The 24603-nt window shown below is 42.4% G+C and overlaps 1 protein-coding gene across 5 annotated transcripts in view; it reads left to right on the top strand.

Moving 5' to 3' along the window:
* Window positions 1–3747: 3747 nt before the first annotated feature.
* MELK (maternal embryonic leucine zipper kinase) overlaps window positions 3748–24603 on the top strand; it is a 28370-nt gene continuing 7514 nt past the window's right edge. The window contains exons 1-16 of one of the 5 annotated variants that reach the window (XM_071580227.1): window positions 3748–3909; window positions 4143–4244; window positions 4532–4617; window positions 5089–5205; window positions 5708–5851; window positions 7356–7424; window positions 8427–8519; window positions 11957–12055; window positions 14782–14850; window positions 15390–15488; window positions 16433–16519; window positions 17895–18023; window positions 20879–21025; window positions 21696–21921; window positions 23476–23566; window positions 24016–24184. In XM_071580227.1, coding sequence (XP_071436328.1) covers window positions 4181–4244; window positions 4532–4617; window positions 5089–5205; window positions 5708–5851; window positions 7356–7424; window positions 8427–8519; window positions 11957–12055; window positions 14782–14850; window positions 15390–15488; window positions 16433–16519; window positions 17895–18023; window positions 20879–21025; window positions 21696–21921; window positions 23476–23566; window positions 24016–24184 — 1689 coding nt within the window. In that variant the 5' untranslated portion in view covers window positions 3748–3909; window positions 4143–4180. The other 4 variants (XM_071580231.1, XM_071580228.1, XM_071580229.1 and 1 more) reach the window with 4 other exon arrangements.

A 24603-nucleotide genomic window follows, 5' to 3' on the forward strand; every position in this document is an offset into this window, starting at 1 on the left:
TGTGCCAAGAGAAAAGGTGGCAGCCTTGGGCTCTCAGGTGCTAATGATGCCGTGCCATGAACAGTCAAAAGACACCCAAACCCTAATCCTAAAAGAAAAGAGTAGCCTAACCCTAACCATAACCCTAATTCTAAGCGTAACTCTAAGCGTAACCCTAACACAGGAGTCAACAGTGGAGAGAGGACAGGCTGTGGCATTATAGAGATCACTAGGCCAGCCCTTTGTGGGCTGGCACCTTTCCTCTTCCAATTCCTTTTCCAAGAGGGATCTTGGTCCGCCTTCAATTCTTGGCTGAGAAATGGCAATTTCCTAGCCCCACAGGTGCCAAGGAGGGACTGAGCTTTGTGCCAAGAGAAAAGGTGGTAGCCTTGGGCTCTCATGTGCTAATGATGCCATGCCTTGAACAGTCAAAAGACACCCAAACCCTAATCCAAACACAAAAGCGATGCCTAACCCTAAACCTAACCCTAACCCTAATTCTAAGCGTAACTCTAAGCGTAACCCTAACCCAGGAGTCGAGAGTGGAGAGAGGAGGGAGTGTGGCATAATAGACAGACCATGGCCAGCCCTTTGTGAAAAGAGAAAAGGTGGTAGCCTTGGGCTCTCATGTGCTAATGATGCCATGCCATGAACAGTCAAAAGACACCCAAACCCTAATCCTAACACAAAAGAGAAGCCTAACCCTAAACCTAACCCTAACCCTAACCCTAACCCAACCCTAACCCTAATTCTATGCGTAACTCTAAGCGTAACCCTAACCCAGGAGTCAACAGTGGAGAGAGGACAGGCTGTGGCATAATAGAGAGAACTAGGCCAGCCCTTTGTGGGCTGGCACCTTTCCTCTTTCCATTCCTTTTCCAAGGGGGGTATCTTGATCCGCCTTCAATTCTTGGTTGAGAAATGGCAATTTCCCAGCCCCACTGGTGCCAAGGAGGGACTGAGCTTTATGCCAAGAGAAAAGGTGGCAGCCTTGGGCTCTCAGGTGCTAATGATGCTCCGCCATGAACAGTCAAAAGACACCCAAACCCTAATCCTAACACAAAAGCAAAGCCTAACCCTAACCCTAACCCTAACCCTAACCCTAATTCTGAGCGTAAGTCTAAGCGTAACCCTAACCCAGGAGTCGAGAGTGGAGAGAGGAGGGAGTGTGGCATAATAGAGAGAACATGGCCAGCCCTTTGTGGGCTGGCACCTTTCCTCTTTCCATTCCTTTTCCAAGAGGGATCTTGGTCGGCCTTCAATTCTTGGCTGAGAAATGGCAATTTCCCAGCCCCACTGGTGCCAAGGAGGGACTGAGCTTTGTACCAAGAGAAAAGGTGGCAGCCTTGGGCTCTCAGCTGGTAATGATGCTGCGCCATGAGCAGTCTAAAGACACCCAAACCCTAATCCTAACACAAAAGAGAAGCCAAACCCTAACCCTAACCCTAATTCTAAGCGTAACCCTAACCCAGGAGATGAGATTGTAGAGAGGAGGGGGTGTGGCAGAATAGAGAGAACTAGGCCAGTCCCTTGTGGGCTGGCACCTTTCCTCTTCCGATTCCTTTTCCAAGAGGGATCTTGGTCTGCCTTCAATTCTTGGCTGAGAAATGGCAATTTCCCAGCCCAACTGGTGCCAAGGAGGGACTGAGCTTTGTGCCAAGAGAAAAGGTGGCAGCCTTGAGCTCTCAGGTGCTAATGATGCCGTGCCATGAACAGTCAAAAGACACCCAAACCCTAATCCTAACACAAAAGAGAAGCCTAACCTTAACCCTAACCCTAACCCTAACCCTAACCCTAACCATAACGCTACTTCTAAGCGTAACTCTAAGCGTAACCCTAACCCAGGAGTTGAGAGTGGAGAGGGGAGGGAGTGTGGCATAATAGAGAGAACATAGCCAGCCCTTGGTGGGCTGGCACCTTTCCTCTTTCCATTCCTTTTCCAAGAGGGATCTTGCTCCGCCTTCAATTCTTGGCTGAGAAATGGCAATTTCCCAGCCCCACTTGTGCCAAGCAGGGACTGAGCTTTGTGCCAAGAGAAAAGGTGGCAGCCTTGGGCTCTCAGGTGCTAATGATGCTCCTCCATGAACAGTCAAAAGACACCCAAACTCTAATCCTAACACAAAAGAGAAGCCTAAACTTAACCCTAACCCTAACCATAATTCTAAGCATAACTATAAGCCTAACCCTAACCCAGGTATCGAGAGCGGAGAGAGGAGCGAGTGTGGCAGAATAGAGAGAACTAGGCCAACCCTTTCTGGATTGGCACCTTCCATCTTTCGATTTTTTTTCCAAGAGGGATCTTGGTCGGCCTTCAATTCTTGGCTGAGAAATGGCAATTTCCCAGCCCCACTGGTGCCAAGCAGGGACTGAGCTTTGTGCCAAGACAAAAGGTGGCAGCCTTGGGCTCTCAGGTGCTAATGATGCCGTGCCATGAACAGTCAAAAGACACCCAAACCCTAATCCTAAAACAAAAGAGAAGCCTAACCCGAACCCCAACCCTAACCCGAACCCTAACCCTAACCCGAACCCTAACCCTAACCCCTAATCCTAACCCTAACCCTAAACCCTAATCCTAGCTATAACCCTCACTATCCCCTTAAGTTCCTTGGGTTTTTTCCCTTCACATTTCCTGGCCTTTTTCTTCCCTCGTTTCCAGCACTTTTGTGCTTATGTTTCCTGCCCTTTTCTCCCTGCACATTTCCTGTGTTTTTAAACAAACTGACAGACATTGTTACAGCCTGGCTTATGTTATTTGTGCGTTCAGATCACATATGCAATTCTGCATTAGTAAGTCTGTTGACTGTTAATGCCCACCTAAGCATGGGAGTGACAGCATCTCCATCTGGCCTGTGCTGCTTCAGGCCAGTCATGCATCACAGTGGCAAGGGTGTGCCTGGGTGGGCCACGGCGGTGCTGGGGATGGTATCGTGCGGTGGCTGGGGCAGGAGGGGCCCACAGAGCATGACAAAGACATGTCCCAAAAGGAAGACAACTATGACAAAGGCATGGCTCAGTGGGAAAATGACAAAGAACTCTCCCACAAGGAAGACAATGGACGAAGACATGTCCCAGTGTGAATGCCAGAGAGACTAAGAGCTGTCCGAAGAATACAGGAAGAAAAAACATTTTTCCTCTTCCTGTTTTCCACACTTCTCCACTTACGTTTCTTATGTTTTGCCCCTCATGTTTCCCACCCTTTCCTCAACACATTTCGGGCCTTTTTCTCCCCTCATGTTCTTCACATTTTCTCTCTTATCTCCTGACCTTTTTCCCCCCTCACATTTCCTGCATGTTTACATAAACTGACAGATGATGTTTGAGATTGGCCTGCGCTTTTTGTTTGTACGGAGTAAAGCCGCAATACTGCGTTAATGAATCTGTTGTCTTTCATTGGCCATCTAAACAGATCGGGTGTCAATCACGCCCTCACCTGCCCTGTGCTGCTGCGGGCCCGGGTCCGCGCACTGGCCCAGCCTGGCCAGTCCCGGCCGTGCCGGGGCCGCGCACTGGCCCAGCCTGGCCAGTCCCGGCCGTGCCGGGGGCGGTGCTGCAGAGAGGCGGGGGCGGGGCAGGACGGGCCGCGGAGCCGCTGGGAGGAGCGGCACCCCGAGGGGCGGGCAGCCCCGGCCGCCATCCCGTGAGTGGCACCAGGCCCGGCGGCGCGGGTCGCACTCCGGTGTCCGGCGGCCACAGGCGGGCAGGCGCTGTCCGAGAGTCACGGGCGCTGTTTCTGGTCTCCGCAGGGACTGTTCGCCGCAGAGGACGTCCCGTTAGCTGCGAGTCAGTAGCTGAGACCCTCCCGCCATGGCGACACAAGGCCACACTCACCCTCCCTCCCGGCATGCCCCACCAGTCCCCACCCTCTCCGGTCCGGCAACGTGTCGTGATTGGCTGCTGGACCCCGGCGGCAGGAAACGAGAGATTTGAACGGTAACGGGCTCCTGAGGCGACCGCGCTGCGGGGTCGCTGCTCCGAGTCTCATCGGGAGTCTCCTGGTGGCCCCGTTCAGGAGAGGATCCGCTCACGGCTGTCGCCCGACAGCCCTGTCGGACTTCGTCCCGAACTTGCCTGTGAGGGCAGCCGTCCTCTCCGGGGCTGCAGCCGAGCCGCTCCCGGTGCCCGAGAGCGCGAGCGCGAGCACGAGCTGTCGTCTTTCCGCGCAGGAGCCGAGAAGAGCTGCTTGGGCCTTGCGGGTGTCAGAATGGCTGGAGATGACTATGAGGAAGTTCTCAAGTACTATGAATTACACGGAACAGTCGGCACAGGTGGGCTCAGTCTGTGATTGCAAACAGGTGTGTGTGATGTGTCCGCCTGTATGTTTACTGAGCAGAGATTAACTGTTTCTGAGGAGCCTGTGAGTCGTTTTCCAGGGTGTATTTAGCGGGACAGAATTCTTGAAATGTCACTGGAACGCGGTGGAGTGATCGGTTTTTCCTCTAACAAAGCTGCTGCACACTGTGCATATGATACATGCTTCAGGGCGACTGTGAGATCACATGTGAGAAAGCTTGTCGCCATGCAGAGCTTTACACATTTCTGTTTCAAATTCTAGGTGGGTTTGCAAAGGTAAAACTTGCGCGGCATCGTCTCACTGGTGAAAAAGTTGCAATAAAAATCATGGACAAACTTGCTTTACAGGTAAGTCAAAAGATATTTCTAAGTTGGTAACAGCTGTTCCTGTGGAATTCTCAGGAATAAAGTTGCAACCTGTTGCTGTAGGCTGGCGATGGATGTTCTAGGCTTGAAAGAATGTTAACAGAGCAGCACAAATCCTGTGTGCCTTCATGTGAAGAGAACATTCTTCAGCGGTAAAACTGAGGGAGTTACAGCTTTAAATAATGAATGACTAAATAAATTACAGTAATTCAAACTGAGTGCTGATGAGAACAGTAGCAATTATACACCTGCCCCTCTGAGTTTTGCTGACCAGTGTGTGAGGAGGGCATGTGAGCAGTGACAGTGCTGGAGCTGGGCAGTTGGAGTTTGGGCAGTTGGAATTTGAGCAGTTGGACTGTGTGCTGTGACATTCAGTGTTGTGGCAATAGTCTGCTTTGGTGTACAGGCTGTCAAACTAATTGGCAATTTCAGTTTGCTGTTGTGTTCTCTTAGGATGACTTGCCTCGTGTTAAATTAGAAATTGATGCCATGAAGGACTTGAGTCACCAGCATATTTGCCGGTTGTATCATGTAATTGAGACACCCAAGAAAATATTCATGGTTTTAGAGGTAAGAAACCGTGTTTCTGCCATGGCGAAGGTCCCTGGGTTTAGCTGTACCAGTAGATGGTAACAGAGTCCAAATGAAACAATTCTTAGAGGGTCATGTCAATGGCAACTGTGTCCAAGGTGCCATAGTTTAAAAATAAAGCTGTCAGTGTGTTCTATCTGATTGTAAAAGCCACTTTTCATTGTTTGCAATTAGCAAACTCACTTTAATTCCCGCCATGTGATCCAAACAAATAGCACCAGTGGGATACACAGGATCTCAGAACTCTCGCAGAATTGTCACTCCCAGGCAGTTTCTTTTGCCTCTGATGTTAGAGTGACATGGCTGTTGCAACACATCAGGCAACAGTGGGACTCCTGGGCTTGTTGGGCCCGTTGCAGGCTGGCCTGGGACATGCATGGGTGCTGCTGTGATAAAGCGGAGCTAAGGGAAGAGTGCGGTTATTTGTGTTTAGATTTCATGACTGTATTTCAAATGTTTTCTTTTTCCTACCTTCATGCAGTACTGTCCTGGAGGAGAGCTGTTTGATTACATCATTTCTAAGGACCGCCTTTCTGAGGAGGAAGCTCGTGTATTTTTTCGGCAGATTGTTTCAGCAATTGCTTATGTGCACAGTCGAGGATATGCCCACAGGGATCTCAAACCAGTAAGTCTGAACAGTAGTCAGATTTGCACAAATAATAACGAAGACCTAGTTTTATTTTTCTATATGGAGCTGGTGTGTGAGCTATGCCTTCTTTGTTCTCCTATGCGTAGAGCTCTTTTTCTAATGTTTGCTAAAGAGCATTATTTCTACTGGCTGCTTTGTTTCTCAGCTGAGCTGGATGTGTCTGTATCTGAAGAATGGGCTTCCTCTGAAAGAGAAGCAGAACAGTGCACTCCAACTGAGCATGCAGCAGACATAGATCTGCCTTTGGTGCTTAGCCATTCTTGCTATATCCTTTATTACAGTTTGTACTCAGAGAAGTCGTTATGCTTCCTCTCTGTTGTGCAAACTTGTCTGTTGTTAAGCCCAAATCAAAAAGGTGACCCCCACAGTTTAAACAGGTGGAGACTCGGCAGGGCACAATGGGAGGGATGTGCCATGGGGCCTAGGGCTTTTCTGTCACTTCAGGGGTTAAGCATGGGTTTAGGGAATGGAAGCCTTGAGACTATTTCTCCTTGAAGAGGTTAGACGTTTACTCTCATTTAGAAATGCTGACAACTGAGAAAGAAGCATTTTACTAGGCAGTTCATGAAAATACTGTCTCCAAGGAACTCCACCCCAAACAAAACCTTCAAGCGCACCTCTTTGAAGGAGTCAGCTTGTAGCTGGAGAGCTGACATATTTCTAGAATCATGTCATGACTTGTGTGGGAAGTGTCTTCTAATGGCTTCTGCTTGAATCTGTTGCTCCAAACAGTGTCAGACCCAACTTCTGGGGGCTTTATGCAGTCCCATCTTGGAATTCTCCCAAGGATGAGGCACGGTGTAACTGGGCAAATTATTCAGCTATTCCTTCCTTATGAGGAGAAAGACTTTTCCTCAGCTCCAGACTGATGCCTCTTGTCTGTCATCATCTTACCATGTGCTGCTGTTGACAGGCTGACTCTCTCTTCATGCACCTCTTGTTGGAATTAAAAGACTGCCATGAGGTCTCCACTGAAGCTTTCTCACCCACAGGCTGAACAAGTGTCTCTCCCTCAGCCTCTCCTCACTGAAAAAGCACTCCAGCATCCTGGACAGGCTTGTGCCCAGCCATGGAGCTTGCCTCAGTTTAGTGTCTTTCCTGTGCTGGGGGGTGGGCAGAAACTCCAATGTCCTGTTCTTCCTGTGCTGAACAAAGGATGAGTCAGTTCCCCCACTCTGCCAGCTCTGCTCCTTTTCACACCACCCAGGATATCGCTGGCTGCCTTTTCTGCAAGGGCAGGCTGCTGCCTCACACTCAACTTTCTGTCTAGCAAACTCCCAGGCTCTTCTCAGCAGGTAGGAGCTCATGTTCCCCATCTGGAATATAGGATATATTCATCAGCAACCAGTCAAAATCTCCAGAGGAGAGCTTTAGGTAAATTCTAGCTGCTAATGGCAAGAAGAAATAATGTGAAACGAAATGTCATTTCTGAAATGACTTGAGTTACAAAAGAATTCATTACCACTTTTTCATTTACTAGGAAAACTTGCTGATTGATGAGGAACGTAATCTGAAGCTGATAGACTTTGGACTTTGTGCAAAGCCAAAGGTAAGAGTCACAAAGCAGAGCTAAATCAGGTAAAGTGCACACATGAAAACTGCAGCCATGATTTCAAGGTGCAGTGCAGAGCCTCACCCTGAATTCAAGCTGTATGTGTAGTTGTTATCTCATTGCTTATTTCTTGGTAGGGCCTTAATAATGAGAGAAAGCAGTTGCCTGCATGTTCTAAGCAGAATTTCAGGTTGCTTTCTCTTATACTTCATTGTTCATCCCAATCAGAGGCAGAGATCACCTTGTGTGTAGAGTACCTGCTTGCACTGTAAGAGTTATGTTGGTGTTCTTTTACTCCCCAATAAATTTCAATGGCATATGTCTTTTTTCGTAAGATTTGTCTATGTATAGATATTGCAGATCAAATCAAATAGATTCCATTTCGTTTACAAAGCCTCTGGATCCATACGCTTGTACAGAATTGTTTTCCAAGTTTAAAGTTGGCTTCTGCACTGCTGATCTGTTTTTCAGCTTCACCTACAAGGTGGATGCTCATGAGAAACAATTTAGTTGGAAGAAGGTCCTATTGACCCAAAGTCCTCAGATTGTTTTATCTGACTCAAGTTAGAGCACCTCGCAACCACTATCTTGCTGGTACAATGTCATCTTACTCTGATCCACTCAGAACAACATGGTTTTAAAAAGCAAGCATTTTTAGGGGTTCTTTGTGAAGTTATTGCATTAAATATTGGTATAAATATCTAACCCACCTCATGCCCAGTAGCTCTTGGGTCACTGCTTCCCAAGTTCCATGTCTTCTCCTTGTGGTCATGAAGGGAAATAGTCCTGTCAGAGGAGGAGCTTCAGAAAAGGCTGCTGGGATAACAGGTGAATAAGCAGCTTGGATCTGAATGTTTACAGGACACTTATGGTCTTGGAGAGTTTTTGCCTAGTGAAACCAGATGAAAATGAAGCCTCTGAGGGCTCTAATATGTTGTTGCTAAAGACACTGTGTTGGAGCCAAAGGTTCTGTGTCATTGTTTTTCTGTCTTGTTCTAGGGTGGCCTTGATTACCATCTGAACACATGCTGTGGAAGTCCAGCTTATGCAGCACCAGAGCTGATTCAGGGCAAAACATACATTGGCTCAGAGGTACGTGGCACAGCTGTGGATCAGGGTGGGTTTTTTATTTGCCCCCTTTGTATTTAAAGGTGGTGAGGTTGAGATGCACTCCTTTGGTATGTCTCTTCAATGCCACTGGATAAAGTCGCCTTGGTGGCTCTTATCTGACTCAGAAGAGTTACAACCTGGAATAGCATATTGTGCTCTTAGCCGCAGATTCTGCAGCTGGCCGGTTCATCTCTCACTAATCCTTTGCTGTCTATGGGTGTTACTCTGTGTTTTAGTGTTCCACAAAAGTAAATTAAACTCCTTCTTTCTAGCATGGTATTTCAAGCATTGATTTGTTAATTATTCAACTCTCGTGAATTTTTAAGCAGTCTCAGCATCTTGTGTACTTTAAATTCGTGCATGAAAACTTGCTCTTTGTACTGTGCAGTGTAGTAGAATTAGAATTAAAACTGTGGCATTGATGAAGCTTTCATTCCACGTCTGGAACATTAGGACCTTCTGCTTGTCTTTGTCAATCCATCCAAAATGCTGCAGTTGCAATTCACTCAAACTTCTTAACTGGCTCTGCTGTTGGATGGAGTCAGTCTGTTTTCCTTTACTGCCCTTTGCACCACTGTCCCTTTGCTCTAACTCTTGCTTTCTCTTTTTGTTTTGTTTTCCATGAAGTTGGTGCTTCTCAAAGCTCCTTTTGCATTATAGTTGAAGTGTGAATTACAATATGAGGCACATGGACCTTGTCATGCCTATACAGAGAATAGTGGGTCTTTCAAGCTGATGGTAACTGTGCTGACAGATGTTGTAATCAGTATTACATTTCAGTACAAAATCTCTTCTAATGAGTTTTATTTCATTTTTGCTTGTGAAATTCTTGTATGTTGAAGGTAAAGCAGATATCTGGTGACTTTTCATGAGTTATAGAATCATAGAATAGAATCATAGAATCGATTGGGTTGGAAAAGACCTCCGAGATCGAGTCCAACCCTTGGTCCAACTCCAGCCCATTTACTAGATCATGGCACTCAGCACCACATCCAATCTGCGTTTAAAAATCTCTAGGGATGGTGAATCCACCACCTCTCTGGGCAGCCCATTCCAATGCCTGATTACTCTCTCTGTAAAGAATTTTTTTCTGATATCCAACTTAAATTTCCCCTGGCAGAGCTTAAGCCCGTGCCCCCTTGTTCTATTGCTGAGTGCCTGGGAGAAGAGACCAGCCCCCACCTGGCTATAACTTCCCTTCAGGTAGTTATAGACAATGCTGAGGTCACCTCTGAGCCTCCTCTTCTCCAGGCTAAACAACCCCAGCTCCCTCAGCCTCTCCCCATAGGCTTGTGCTCCAGTCCCTTCACCAGCCTTGTCGCTCTTCTCTGGACTCTCTCCAGCACCTCAATATCCTTTCTGAACTGAGGGGCCCAGAACTGAACACAACACTCAAGGTGTGGCCTCACCAACGCAGAGTACAGGGGAAGGATCACTTCCCTGGTCCTGCTGGCCATGCTAGTTTGGATTCAGGACAGGATCCCATTGGCCTTCTTGGCCACCTGGGCACACTGTTGGCTCATGTTGAGCTTCCTGTCAATTAGTACCCCAAGGTCCCTTTCCGCCTGACTGCTCTCCAGCCACTCTGTGCCCAGCATGTAGCGCTGCAGGGGGTTGTTGTGGCCAAAGGGCAGGGCCTGCACTTGACCTTATTGAACTTCATCCCATTGGAATCAGCCCATCTCTCAAGTCTATCCAGATCCCTCTGCAGAGCCCTCCTGCCTTCCAGCAGGTGCACACTCCCTCCCAGCTTGGTGTCATGAGCAAATTTGCTGATGATGGACTCAATCCCCTCATCTAAATCATCAATAAAGATGTTAAACAGGACTGTTGCAAACCAGGGCCTAGTGAGACTGCACACACCAATGTGATGTTCAAGCAAATCCCAAGTTTATTGAAAAACACAGGTATATATGACCTCAAGTGACCCCGCCCCAGGTGCGGTGGTCTGACTCCAATTGGTTGAGGCTGGGAACATGTCCTTTTAAGGTGAAAATGAAACTTGCGAGGTGGTCCTTCAGACCCACCTGAATCAGGGCAGCAACACAGGACTGGACCCAACACAGACCCCTGGGGAACACCGCTAGTGACTGGCCGCCAGCTGGATGCAGCTCTGTTCACCAGCACTCTCTGGGCCCGGCCCTCCAGCCAGCTCCTAACCCCGGAGAGGGTACACTTGTCCAGGCCATGGGCTACCAGCTTTTCCAGAAGTATATTATGGGAGACAGTGTCAAAGGCCTTGCCGAAGTCCAGATAGACACATCCACAGCCTTCCTCTCAATCCACCAGGTGGGTCACCTGATCGTAAAAAGAGATCAGGTTGGTCAGACAGGACCTGCCCCTCCTAAACCCATGCTGGCTGGTTCTAATCCCTTGTCCACCCTGAAGGTGCTGTATGATTGCAGTCAGGATGATCTGCTCCATAACCCTGCCAGGCACGGAGGTCAGGCTGACAGGCCTGTAGTTGCCAGGGTCCTGCTTGCAGCCCTTTTTGTGGATTGGGGTGACATTGGCCAACCTCCAATCATCTGGGACCTCCCCAGAGAGCCAGGACTGTTGGAAGATGATGGAGAGCGGTTTGGCAAGCTCTTCTGCCAGCTCCCTCATCACCCTGGGATGGATCCCATCTGGTCCCATAGACTTGTTAGGATCCAGCTGGCTCAGTAAGTCAGTAACTATATCCTCCTGGAATATAGGAGGGGTATTCAGCTCCCTCTCCCTGTCTACCAGCTCCAGAGGACAGTTGTATTGAGGCCCACTTGTCTTACTGGTGAAAACTGAGGCAAAGTAGGTGTTAAGTACCTCAGCCTTCTCCTCATCTTCCTAAACTATATTTCCCTCCAAGTCCAACAGAGAATGGAGGTTTTCCTTGCCCCTCCTTTTGTTATCAATGTATTTATAAAAGGACTTTTTGTTATCCCTAACTGAAATAGCCAAATTTACTTCAAATTCCACTTTTCTTTCCCAAATTTTTTTCCTTCTTGACCTAGCTCTATCTGTAAATTCTTCATAAGTAGCCAGCCCTTTTTTCCATAGTCTGTAAACTTTCTTTTCATCCCTGATTTCTTTCAGAATCTCCCTATTTAACCAAGCTGTCCGTCTTCCCCTCCGACTGGCCTTTCAGCACACCGGTATAGGCTGTTGCTGTGCACTCAAAATTTCCTTCTTAAAACATGTCCAATCCTCCTGGACCCCCTTGCCTTTAAGGGTTGTTTCCCAGGGTATGCTCTGAATCATTTTTTTGAATAGGCCAAAATCTGCTCTCTGGAAGTCCAAAGTAGAGGTTTTAATGGTGGCTCTCCTTACATCCCTTACATCTCCTTGCATGTGGGCTTTGCCAAAGAGAGATGGTATTACCTGTCTTCAAGCCATTTTAGACAGGTCAGGCTAGCGAACTCTCACTCATTTTTATTTTTTAGGCAGATATTTGGAGTATGGGAGTACTGCTGTATGCACTGCTGTGTGGTTTTCTTCCCTTTGACGATGACAATGTCATGGCTATCTACAGGAAGATCATGGTAGGTATTTATGGTGCTAAAATACATAAGGAACAGGCATCTCTAAGCATTATAAAATGCTTTTGTTTTCTGATGATAGAACCTGTTGAGTTGTGCCTTGGGCAAAAAGGCTTATTTGCTGAATTTTGTTATGGTTTGCTATTCTTCTGATCATTATTTTGTGAATTTGTTTCTGTCTTCCATCATCCTTTCCAGAGCTCTAGGTTGGTCCTAAGATACAGTAGGAAACTGAGCTTCACGAGAAGCATTTTCTTGCTAGTGGACAGATTTTTGTACCTGAGGCTTTATCTGTCTTCTTCCCATATTGTGTGGATTTTCCAAAAATACTGTTCTTAAATGTCAGCTCTTCTCATATCTCAGAAAAGCAAGATTATGCATCTAGTCTTACATTTTCCTCCTCCAAAATGAGTTAAATACATAGTAAATGATACAATTAAGTCATTGGTTCTGTGTCCCTGTAACCTCCTCTTGATGCAGCTAAACAGATGTTGTTTGTCATCACACATGCAACTCTGCCAGCTACTTCTGAGTAGCCATAAAACCTGTGTTGATAAACCTTACACCAAGTGAGTGGGATGAGAAACAGCAGTGTTGAGTAAGGGATTTGGGTTTGTCTATCTCATTCTATTTCTCTCACCTAGAGTCCAATATGTTTAAAAAAACCCTCCAAAAAACTCCTTGAAAGTGTTCAAGAGCCACTTTGACAGAAGGCAGCTGACACTGGTCTGCACAGGGACTGTTTTCAGAGCGCATAACAACCTGCGCTCCATAAAGCACTGGATTAGTTTCTTTAAACAGTGTGGCTTTTTATTCTGGAATTGGAGTGAACTTGAATACCTTGATAAAAGATCTCTATGAAGTTTAGTTTGAGTTGTTGGAGAGAACTTTAAAAAATAAGAAAAGAATGGAAAAAGAAGAAAGCAAAAGCTATCTGATACAAAGAGGTTATGTTGCAAAGGTGCTAATATTTAGATGAGGTGCCATTGAAAACTGGAAACAGGTTGGCAATAGACTTCAGTTGCCTTTCCCTCTTTGCTTGAGGTGTGAACTGTCTTGTCTACCCAGAAATGAGAATGTGTTCACTTATAAGCACGCTCTTGTAGCATGACACAAAAACCCTTCCTGCTGCTCATTATGCCAAGATGCAGAACCTGGTCAATGACCTGAGTGCCTAAGGCATTCATTGAGCAAAGAGCTCAGCTGGGGAATGGAGACCTTAGGAACATCAAAGATGATTTTGTATAGTTATAGTTGTGCAACATGGACAGGAACTAGGACCTGAGTTTTTTGGACTGATGAAATATTTGCTGGTGAAACATGTTGAAGTTAGCTGAGGCAACTGAAAAGGTTTTAAAACTTAGTCCAGGAGCAGTCACAACCACACGTGTTTAGATGCAGGATTTCTATTTTCACTCCAAATTTGTTTTAATTTTATGTTACTGTGAACTGAAAATTGCTTGAAATGAGAACACTTACCCACTGTTCTGGAATTTAATTTCACACATTACAAATTCTGAAATTTATTGTAATCTCAAATTAGACCTGTTGCTCCAAGACAAATATGCTGTTTGAATCTAATTAGAATCATATGACTTACATGTTTCTTGCCTTGAAATGTTCCATATCTTTGTATTTGGGAATACTTGAATAAATGTATTTTGAATGAAAAATCACACTGTGGTGTAACTGCTGTAAAAAAACCCTATATTTGGCATGATCTTATCCACCTGGTAGATACCACAAGCTGTCCAGCATTGTCCTCAGTCCAGTAGATGAGAATTGTTGTTTGTTACATCATGTTCTGTAGCAATGTATTAAGAAAAAAATATAGATTACATGCATTACTTAGTTTCAGAGTAAAGCTTCATTGTAAATCAGACAACAAACTATTCACAAGTAACATATTAGTAGTATCTCTAAAGATGTAATTTAAATTCTTTAACCGGTAATGTCAAAGCAATACATACTTTGCTTAGAAACGTAGGCTGCATATAATACCGTTTTGTTATTGAGTCATTTGTCTGTGGAATGAAAAATGCCATGACAAAATGGGTCAGTGCATTATTTGACAACGGTTATTTTGATTGTCAATGATTCTTGATGGTGAATTTGGTTTGGTTTTTAGCCACTGTAGTACCTCATTCTGAGAGCTGTTTCCAATTGTCTTCTAATCAAGAATTAAAGAAAACCATCTGGAAATAATTTGAAAAAACCTCACCTTTTAGATCTGTAGCCTTTCTCCTCTCCATAGTATGAGATCAAAAGTTTAGCGTTAGATGTAACTTATTCAAAAAAGAATATCTTAATACTGAGGGTGGTGTGTTTTTAGTGTTTGAAATGTAGTGATTTCAGTTAATCTTCATGTTGCAAAGTTCTTATATCAGTCATTCCCACTCCAGTGTGTTTGCACTTCTAGAACTTCAGTGTTGCCTTGATACAGTGAACTAAGGCAATGGATAAAGGAGCTGCAAAAGTGGGCAGAGATGGAAGTTTCACACAAGCAGAGTGGGTGAAAACTGCAGCTGGTGGTTCAAACATGGCATTTTCCTTACTAACACAGCTGAGTTTTAGTATTGCCATGATGTTTATTCAAGTAATTCTTAAAGCTAAGTTCACATGTTCCTGCTAATCTTTTTTTACTAAGTACAGATGACACTGTTGTCCAAGTAATTTAGCAATTCCTTTTGAGTTTCAAGTTTAGTTCTAAATTCTTTTCTTTTCTGCAGAGAGGAAAATACAGTATTCCGAATTGGCTCTCTCCTAGTAGTACGCTGCTCCTTTACCAAATGCTGCAGGTAAAGATATTATTTCTGTTGCATAGGTCTATAAAGTACTGTTACACTGGTCAAAATGCTGCATCGCTGAAACATTTAAAAAACAGAAAAGCATTTGAAAAAGAAGCTTAATTCTAAGAAATTTTTAAAGAAATCATTACTGTTGCCTTGGGCTTCAAAATGTTTGAGAATAGGAATTATTAAGCAAAGTTTAAATGATTTAACAAATTCTTTGAAGACCCTGTGTTTGGTTGTTTTCTAATGTACTATAAAAATCAGAAGCTCTTTTGTAAATAAAGTTAAACTTGCCGAATGTACATTTGGGCTACACTTAAAGAATATGGCCAATGCTGCATATCCCTGGGACATCTATTATAACTTGACAGTTTCTATAACCGTCCTTCACAGCTCACATTTTTAGTGTAGGCTTCCTTTTGGTGAAGCTCTGAAACAGTATTGGTTTCCATTTTTTGGCTTCTGGACACCCATTTTGTGTAGAAGATGAATTGTTTTTTCACTTCTCCACAATTTAAGTATCATTAATTTTTATTGCCCATCAGGTTGACCCAAAGAAGAGAATTACAGTCAAACATCTCTTAAGTCACCCTTGGCTCATGCAAGGTTATTCTGATGCTATTCAGTGGCAAAGTAAATACCCAGTAAGTACTCTGGTCAGATGAATATTAAAGTGTTTAAAGTAATCTTTACTGGCTTACTACCATCCTCACCATATGGGGGTGTGAAGGCACTTCGTCAGAGATGAACTTTGAGGTGGCCATGGGTCCTCTCTGAGTCTTTTAGCTGTCAAAATACTATTAACTTGCTCTTGATTTCTCTTGAGAAATTTCAAATGTGTTTTCATCATATTCTGCAGCTGAATATGCAAAATAAGTGAATTCTCATCAAAATACGAAGTATTCCTCCATATCAATGACCAGTTCCTTCTTCAAGCTGCTTGATACTTTGTTTAAGGTGCAAAACACTTATATTCTGGAGAGAATGCTAGATATGATTATCATTTGTTTGTACTCTTCACTGAAAACATAAATAAAAATTCGATCTCATTGAAAGAATATTCATCCTGTCTCTCTATCACTTGTTCTGCCTGTGTAAGAGATGAAGGCAGAGTTAAAAAACCAAAGTTGTCTGTCAGCAGAAAGTGCAGAGAACTTCATGTATGTTGGCAGCCAATACCACCAGATGCCACTGTTTCTCTAGGTGAAGAACAGCTTGACTCTGCTCGCAGTATCAGTGCTACTGCTGGATCTGGAAGAGATGTACATGTCTAGTTGCTTTGGATATTTATGGATGCATTAAAGTACAGCTTCTGCTCTAGTAAAAATCTCACCTACTGTCAGGTGGCTTATGTGAATTCACAAGCTCTACCCTGTGAAGGGCCAGGCTGGAAATTGTTGAAGTTGTATGAGTTTTTCAGCCTACTCCCTACAATGTTCAGTTGTGATACTGAACATTTGAAATATAAGGTCTGAAATAATTGTTGACTATTGACTCAGCCCACTGGGTTTCATGACAGTGTCACTGACTTGTAGATTATGAGACAATTTGAAAACCTCACACTTCAATATCCGTTGTGTTCTTGCAGCTGGGACATCTTGACACAGACTGCATAACAGAGCTTTCTGTGTTTCACAAGCTGAGCAGGGAGACTGTAATGGAGTTAGTAAAAGAGGTAAGAGGTATATATCAGTAATTTACAGTAATTAAATACAGTAATAGAGTAAAAAAATCTACCATGTTATTGGACTAATGCTTATATATTCTTAAGGATGAGACTACTTTTCAAATTTAAGGAGCTCCTGCAGAACTTTAGAATCTGGCTGTAACTTGTAACTGCAGTTCTGAAGTTCAAATTTGTTTATTTCTTTTTCTCTTTTAATTGTGCTCATGATGTTTCCTAAATCTTACTGTTACTTCCCAGTATAATAAACTCCTTCTGAATCTCTGAAAGTCAAAGCAGCTTTACAGAAATTTATAGTTGAACAGCAGATGCCGTTTACTCTTTAACCCAGCAGATGGGTTAACTCTTTCTTTTGAAATGGTTCAATAAATAGGACGTGACAAAAATAGGAGAAATATCAGAGCAACACCCAGGTAAACTACAAAATATGTATTCTTTTGGGGTTACTAGTCACAGTTTTTTAAAAGTAGTGAGTTACTTTTGACTACAACTGCCAAAAGTTGAACTGATTACTTCTAGAAGAATTGTACAAAAATAGCAGTAACATTGCAGGCTGTAGAAGAGACTTAAAGCATGCTCCATACTCCAGCTTTTATCTGAATCTGAAAATTCTTCCTTAAAATTGAATTTTCTGCTCCGTGTACTACTTAGCAGTGACAATAGGTTTTTGGGGCTTTTTTTTTGAACAGTTGGTTTTTGCATGTAACTGTAGCAGAAGCAGACTTCTAAACTGTGTGTAATACTAGTGATAGCTTTGTGGAGTTGATGCTCCATGTTCTTCACTTATAGCAAATAATCAGAATAATCTATCAACATGGGGATAAGTCCTTCCAAGTAGGTTTGTTATAATTGCATAGTCCTTTACTGGAGGTCTACTAATCCCTTGTAACTAATTCAAACTACCTGCACTACACTGCAAACCTGTCAAACATGGTGCTCATGTTCCTCACACAAGTAGAGTTGCTGAAATTCATGCAAAAACTTAGTGCTGTTTGTGGGGGAAGAATGGGTAGGGGGACTTCCGAAAAATCAAACCTCTGGTTGAAACATTGGATAAACTGAATTAGTAGATATGCCTTTCACTTCAGTAGAGAGATGCTGACCCCAGCATTATTTTCCATGCAAATGCAGGAACTACAAACTAACTTGCAAAGAACCTTTATAGTGCCTGTTTCTTGATCTCAGACACATAATGTGTATCACCTGAAGTCTGAAATTACACTTATGCAATCCAACTTTAGGGTTGCATATCAACTGGAAAAACTTGCAGAAATGCAGAAATTTCCAGAAGGCTGAGCTTGCCTTGTACTTGCAAGGTTTCCAAAAAGGAGATAAAAATATTCTTTCTCTCTCCTTGCTGTGCCAGTGGAAATATGACCAGATATCAGCAACATACCTCTTGCTTCAATCCAAGAAGGCTCGTGGCAAACGTGTTTGTTTAAAGTTTCCATGTCTAACAGGGCATGCCAGAACCACTCCATCATCAGGCCTCAAGGTAAGCTTGAGTCTGGCAGGACAGCATCCTGCTTAAAATCCTGCCCTGCATTGACAAAGCTCTACCTGGGGAAACATGCTGGTGCCCTAAATATCAGGAAGAGTGTAAGAGTTTGCCTCTGGTTGTGAGAATAATGGGCACTTCATACATCAATATGATGATTTGGAAGTCCAATTTATTATGCATATAAACTTTGCTTTTATGCTATATTTTCTGCTGAATGCACGTTTCACAACTTAATGTTTGGCTAATACATTGTTCACACGATTCTCACCAGGCTCAATCCATATTCGCATTGGTTTTTACTATTTGCATTACATTTGCGTATATATCTTTATATCTTCACTTACTAACTACATTGTTTCTCTATATTTTTATCTAGTAACGTACCTAAGCATTGATCATTATTCACTTAACCATAGGCCATTGTTTCACTCTCTTACAAAGTTGCAGTTATGATCTTGTGTCAGCAACCATGTCCTATTCATGAAGTTAATAACTCATCTATTGCCGTTTCTACCCAGAAGGTTCCCACAAAGAGAACATATACACAATCAGCCAAAGTCTTGGTCATTAAAAAAGTTCAGCCCTATTAACATGACTTAGCAACCTGGTCTCCTTTTATGGATTGACTTTACTGGAATAGCTCTCTGGCAGAACATAATGCAGCAAGTGCTGCATGGAATCCTTGGCAGCTCATATTAATAGGCCCAGTCCACTGTTGTCTGGCCTGTGTGGTCATTTCAGATCTTTTTCTGTGATTACTAACTTGTTGCTGTACTCCTTATTTGTCTCTATATATTTTTGTACCTTGGGCTGCATTTCACTCATCTTGGTAAGGAAAATCTGAAACATCATGGCATGTCACCTGGGCAGCTTGCTTTAAGATGACGTGGGCACTATGTGAGAGAGAGCTATTCCTTTCTCATCTGTTGCCTTTGAGAACATAATCCTAGAGAGGACCCTGTTTATTTTGAGTAAAGGAAATTTGTTGCTGCTGTTTTTCTGATGTTTGGGATTCTGAAGTAGTTTTGTATATCTTAAGGGAATTTCTATTCCTGTATTTGTTAGCAAAGTGCAAATAGGGCACTTCAGAACCTGGCTAAATTTAATAGTTTTCAGTGTCATATATAATACACAGCTACATGTGCTGTTGGTGATAGTTGTCTGTTTGACAAACTCTAAAGCAATCAGTGAAATCTCAGACTTGCCATTAACCATTCTCCCTTGAGCTGAGACATGTGTGTGAAATTGTCTGAATATGCTGTCTTCTGTGTAGAGGCAAGTGCTCAGAATATGTACTTGCTTATGTATCAGAGTTGGATGTGTTTAAATCATTTCAGTTCACCTATATAGGTTCTTTGAGATGAGAATGGTAGGATTACCAGAGCTGTGTCACAGATTGTGAATAAGAATTGTTTCTGAGTATGCCCAATGTGATTTCTGTGATCATAGTGGGTTAGCCTTCTGCACTCCCAATGACTAAAGTGGAGATTCTCTAGGTTCAGTTGTGCTGGTACTGTGAAGTTACTTCATCTCTAGTGATGTCTTAGGTAAATTGGTCTGGCAAATGCTACTAACTAACATATGCATTATGCTTCCCCAGGTGATGGTGAAAATCACACCTACACAATACAGTAATCTATTAGTCCTTCAGCAGCACTCAGGACACATTTAGCTTGCCTGTGTGTAGATACTAAGGGTGAATATCAACTGAATGTGCAGAAACACCCAGCTAGAAGAGCCAATGGATGTGGTCTAATGTAAAGACAATCAAGCAAACATAACCTTTAACTTAGCAGTTTCTGAATCTGATGGCGCAAGCTTGTACATAATCTTTATTTCAAGCAATTTGATGTAGAAGGAGATTGCAAAATATTCACCGTGCCCTGAATTTTATCTGGAACACAGGAGCCAAAGGTATTTTAATTAGCTGTTCATGTTGTAATGGAAAGTGATTTCATCTACAATATCAGGCTCCTAGATTCTTGGCTGTACTTAGCAGCCCTCTGGTAAGAGCTTTCGACTAAATCATCATGGTAGGTCTGGCAGCATACAAGGGAGCTCTGTCTCTACTCCAATAGTAATGAGAGATCTGTTCATTGTGATATCTTTGATCAGAGGCCAACAGAAACTTACCTGCCAGCAGAACATAACTTCTTAAAATAGTATCCATTCCATCCAAGGACTAGCAAATGACCGTGTGCAGTTTCACTGAAACGGTATGGAAAAAGTCCTTGGGAAGAGTTCCTGAAAATAACAAAAAGTGTTAGAATCTAAGAATATTTTGATATGCATCTGATTGTATGTGGTGTGAGCCATGACAATTAGCAACCTTGGCTGAAGTTATAAATCCCTTGATTTAATAAATGACAGCTCTTCGGGGGGAGAGCTACCGGTCAGGTGAAGGGTTCCAAATGCTCATTCCAAGTGTATTCTTTAGTGTCATGTGTTTTGGACATATGTGTTTACCTTTATCCAGCCCCTTTCAAACTTTGCTCTGTTCTTTTCTTGGATTCTTTCCAGATTATTAGTGTTTTGGTAAAAAGAGATTGTAGTCCAAGCCTTGAATTCAAAGTTGGATATTTCTGTGAGTTGCTTGTCTTCTTGACAAAGGGAATGAAAGATGACTTGGCAATAGTGCTTTGAGAATAGTTTCATATCTCCTTTTCATTCAAATGCCAAATCCACAATGACAATATTAAAAGTCATGTTTTTTAACTTAGGTCACCATCATGGGAACTTCCATTATTAAGAGCTTAGAAAGAAATCAGATTTAGAGTTTAATGGTGCTTTTCTGATGAAATCTTACTTTTAAGCACGCAGTGGAATCTCAACCAAATCATTCTTTTCAGTCTGAAAAAATTGTGATGCCTGAAGATATGCCAGATTGCAGTGAAATACCATGTGTGTTTGGATCCATGGAATTTTCAGATACAGCTTCACTGCTTGAAGAATCTCCTTTAGAAGAATTTATTCAAAATACTCATGGAACAAAACAGGTGTTTGTTATGCTATTCTTAATAAACTCATATTGTACATAAAAATTACTGTATATTTAAATGTTTGGTGGACCCTAGCCAAAAAGAGGTACAAACTGAGTAATGAAGTGTTTTAAATATATAGGCTGAACATATGTTGTGGCTTCCTCTAGCTGTAGGTCATGATTGATTTGATGAAAACTTGAGCTTTGACATCTGATTTGCATAAAATTAACATCTAGACAATGAGTAAATGAGGATTTTAAAACTGACAGGAGAAAATCAGGTGAAGCGAACAAGGTCTCAGAGCTAGGCTAGAGCTGCACAAGTCTCTAAAGAAGTGTAACATGTCTGTAGTGGACAAGAAAATCCAATGAAGCAACTAAAATTTTACAATTAAAAGAAATGAAAATTCTTACTGTGTTTCAATGAGTTGGTGATTAACAGTTTTCAATGTGTGAGTGAGAGAATTTAGAAGAGTAGATAAAGAAGTGACAAATTACTTGAGAACTTCATTAGCAAGTGATGGAGGGAATCAGAAGTATTGAAGAGTTTTTAACTATTTTGCTCTATAGGCAAGTACTGTATGGTCTTTTTAACCTGTTGCAGAAGTTCATTGTCTATAGTATTCCTGAATGTGGTCAGAATACAGCAAAGGATGCCTCTTCTCTTTTTATTACATCTTTTGTAGCATTCAAGGCCTGATGCTCAATTGGATGCTACAGAATGTCCACTGTCAACTCCAGTGACAAGAAAAGTGGCATCAAAGAAGCATAAAAACAAAGAGAATGTAGCGACAGAGTCAGCTTTAAGAAATGAAATGCCCTTTGTGCTTCTTCCTTCAAAGATTCCTTTTGCAAAGAGTCAGATTGAGACACAAGAACAAGCTGTACCCTCTCAGGCACCTGCTTTCAAAGGTACAGTACACAGAGTGTAACTGATGGAAGCTTATAACTTATCTCTTGCTTGGGAATTATTGGAACGCAAATGTGAGCACAATACTTGAGTATCAAACACATCTGTTTCTGGAAGACTTTTTGCTCTATTCTGCATCCGCTTCTTCTAGTATATCTGGGAGGGTGTTGCAAGAATTTTAATCATCCATCAGGGCATATTACTTGTGTGCTAATTGCAGGAGTCATTACTGCTCATAGTATCACCCTAACATGGAGCTCAGTGCTGTGTTCCTCAAACTTGCACCTGGTTCTACTTTTCCATGAAGATTGAGAACATGATTTCCTCAACACTCTGTTCTTCCTTTGTGATTACCTTGACTGAAAATAAAGGCACACGTTTAGTCATCTGCTTTCATTACTGCTTATAAGAGAAATCTAACTTCTGGAATTTTTATGGTTGCAGATCATCATTTTGACAGGAACAGTCCATTGTAGCAGTGAAAATATTTCTGTCAACAATGTATAGGTCTTACAGCTATGCAATAAACTCATAAATCTGTCTGAGATAGAAAAGGAATCTGAGTTACCACAAATTTCTGTCCTCAGGCTATCTAGTCATGTACATATCCTGTGTGTACATTATCATTTCCTTCAATGATTACCATAGAAGTTTTGGAGTTGTAACTGTAAATGTTAACTCTGTCCTTCAAATGCCAAGGGCTCCTGGCAATAGGGCATTTTTCTGTTCCAAATGCTAAGGAACATTGTGCAGGAACAGTAAGTCCTTGCATGCTGATTCAAGGAATAAGAGATCTTGGACCTACTGCTGTTTAATGTCATCCTTCATACAGGGTTTAAAGACTTGCAATAAAAAGACTAGTCTTTTATGAGTTTGTCTTAAGATTGTATGTGATAACATCAAGTTGAAAGACGTTTGATTCAGGAAAGGTAGTATTAATACTTTCCTAGAAGTAGAAAAGTGGAAGCATTTCTTGGAATTTTGACGGTTTTTTGTTCAGGATCAGGTGCAATTCTGTGGGAAGCTGAAACTTTGACTGTTGAAGTTGCATTTGATTGTGACAATTCATTTGATGACTGTTTCACTTAGTGTTTAATCCTGCATGTTCAAAACTGCTCTGCAGACACTGACTTTTTAGGCTGATGTGTAGCATCTACATTATGTATTAAACATGACTATATAAACTTATACCCTTTGTATAAGGGTAATGGATCAGTGAAGAACACTATTCAATGCAGTAGATTTTGTGCAGTATTTATTGCAAGAGAGCAAGAAAGCAATTCTAATCCTGAAATTCCTAATATTGAACTGCGTTGGTTACTCTTAAAATTTGACTTGTAGAGCCCTAGGGAAATCAGTCACACTTTTAATTTGTAGAGAAGAGGTAGTGTTGTTGTCGTATTAAAAACATATTTTATCATTCTGAAAATACAGACCTGAGATAGAAAAGGGATCTGATTTTTGAAATAAATTATTAATAATGAGAAAATGTTGCTGTCAAAAAGATAATCCTTTATGCAAAAACACACCTGTTTGGTTTGGTTGCTTTCTTTCAGAGAGCCAGCTCACTGCAGTCACCCCAATTGAACCCACAAACCTGACAAACACAGATGAACTGACAGCAGCTGAGGTTCTTCCTGAAAGAAGGTAAGTGTCCAGTTATTTGTGTACACTTTGGCTTTGGAGCAGGACTCCCTTAATCCATGTGCTGCCTAGGAAGCCTTGTTACAATGGCAAGCTGTAATTTCTATGCTCTTGGTAAAAGCCTTCTTAAAACCCCTTTCTACATTCACTAGAAAACATTAATGGTAGAGAAAAGTTTTAAAACTATGTCACTCAATTATCTTTAGGATATATTCCTATTTTCCGTAACATAAGTTCCACCTTATTGCAGTTCCCCAGAGGACTACAGTTTCTAGATACACCTCTGGATTTAAACCTCAACTGAATTTAAAACAGAAGCTCCTATAATACACTGCACTAGATTTGATATTCTTTCTTCTGGCATGTCTGGTAGTACTTTAGTGACATGTCCAAAATAATTAATTTTTTAACACTGAGGGGAAAAGTAACTGATTAATTTGTTCATGTAACAGGTGTCATTCAGTGGAATTAGATCTCAACCTAGGTCACATGGATAGCAGCCAAAAAAAGAGAAAAGCCAAAGTATTTGGAAGTCTTGAAAGAGGCCTAGATAAAGTCATCACAATGCTTACACCTAGCAAGAAGAAACGATGCACTAGAGCTTGTCCAAGGAAACTTAAGGTATTGTTGCTGCAAAAGTCTTACAGGAGAACAAGTATTACGACTATATTAAAAATTATATTCTGTATTAATTATTATATAACATTATTATTAGAAACATCCAATAGCTTCAGACATGGTCTTGTGACAGCTTCTGTGACTTGTCTTACCTGCATTCTACAGTAAAGTTCTCTTACTGCATTGCTGTTAACCAGACAGTGCCCCAGTTATCACACTGAGATACCTGTTAGTCTGGTCTTAGGCAAGTCAACAGATCCAGGAAGCAGTTTGGCCATTTCTGCTTATAGCCCATCCAAACCAAATGTGAAGGAAGCAGGGAGCCCTAGGTGACAGTTTTTCATCATGTTATTCATATAGAAATACAGCTAGCTTTCTCACTGGAAAATGCTAACATTTCTGGCTTAGGTTTCTCTGGTTCA

The sequence above is a fragment of the Pithys albifrons genome, chromosome Z (genome assembly GCF_047495875.1).
Source record: "Pithys albifrons albifrons isolate INPA30051 chromosome Z, PitAlb_v1, whole genome shotgun sequence".
Taxonomy (NCBI): domain Eukaryota; kingdom Metazoa; phylum Chordata; class Aves; order Passeriformes; family Thamnophilidae; genus Pithys; species Pithys albifrons.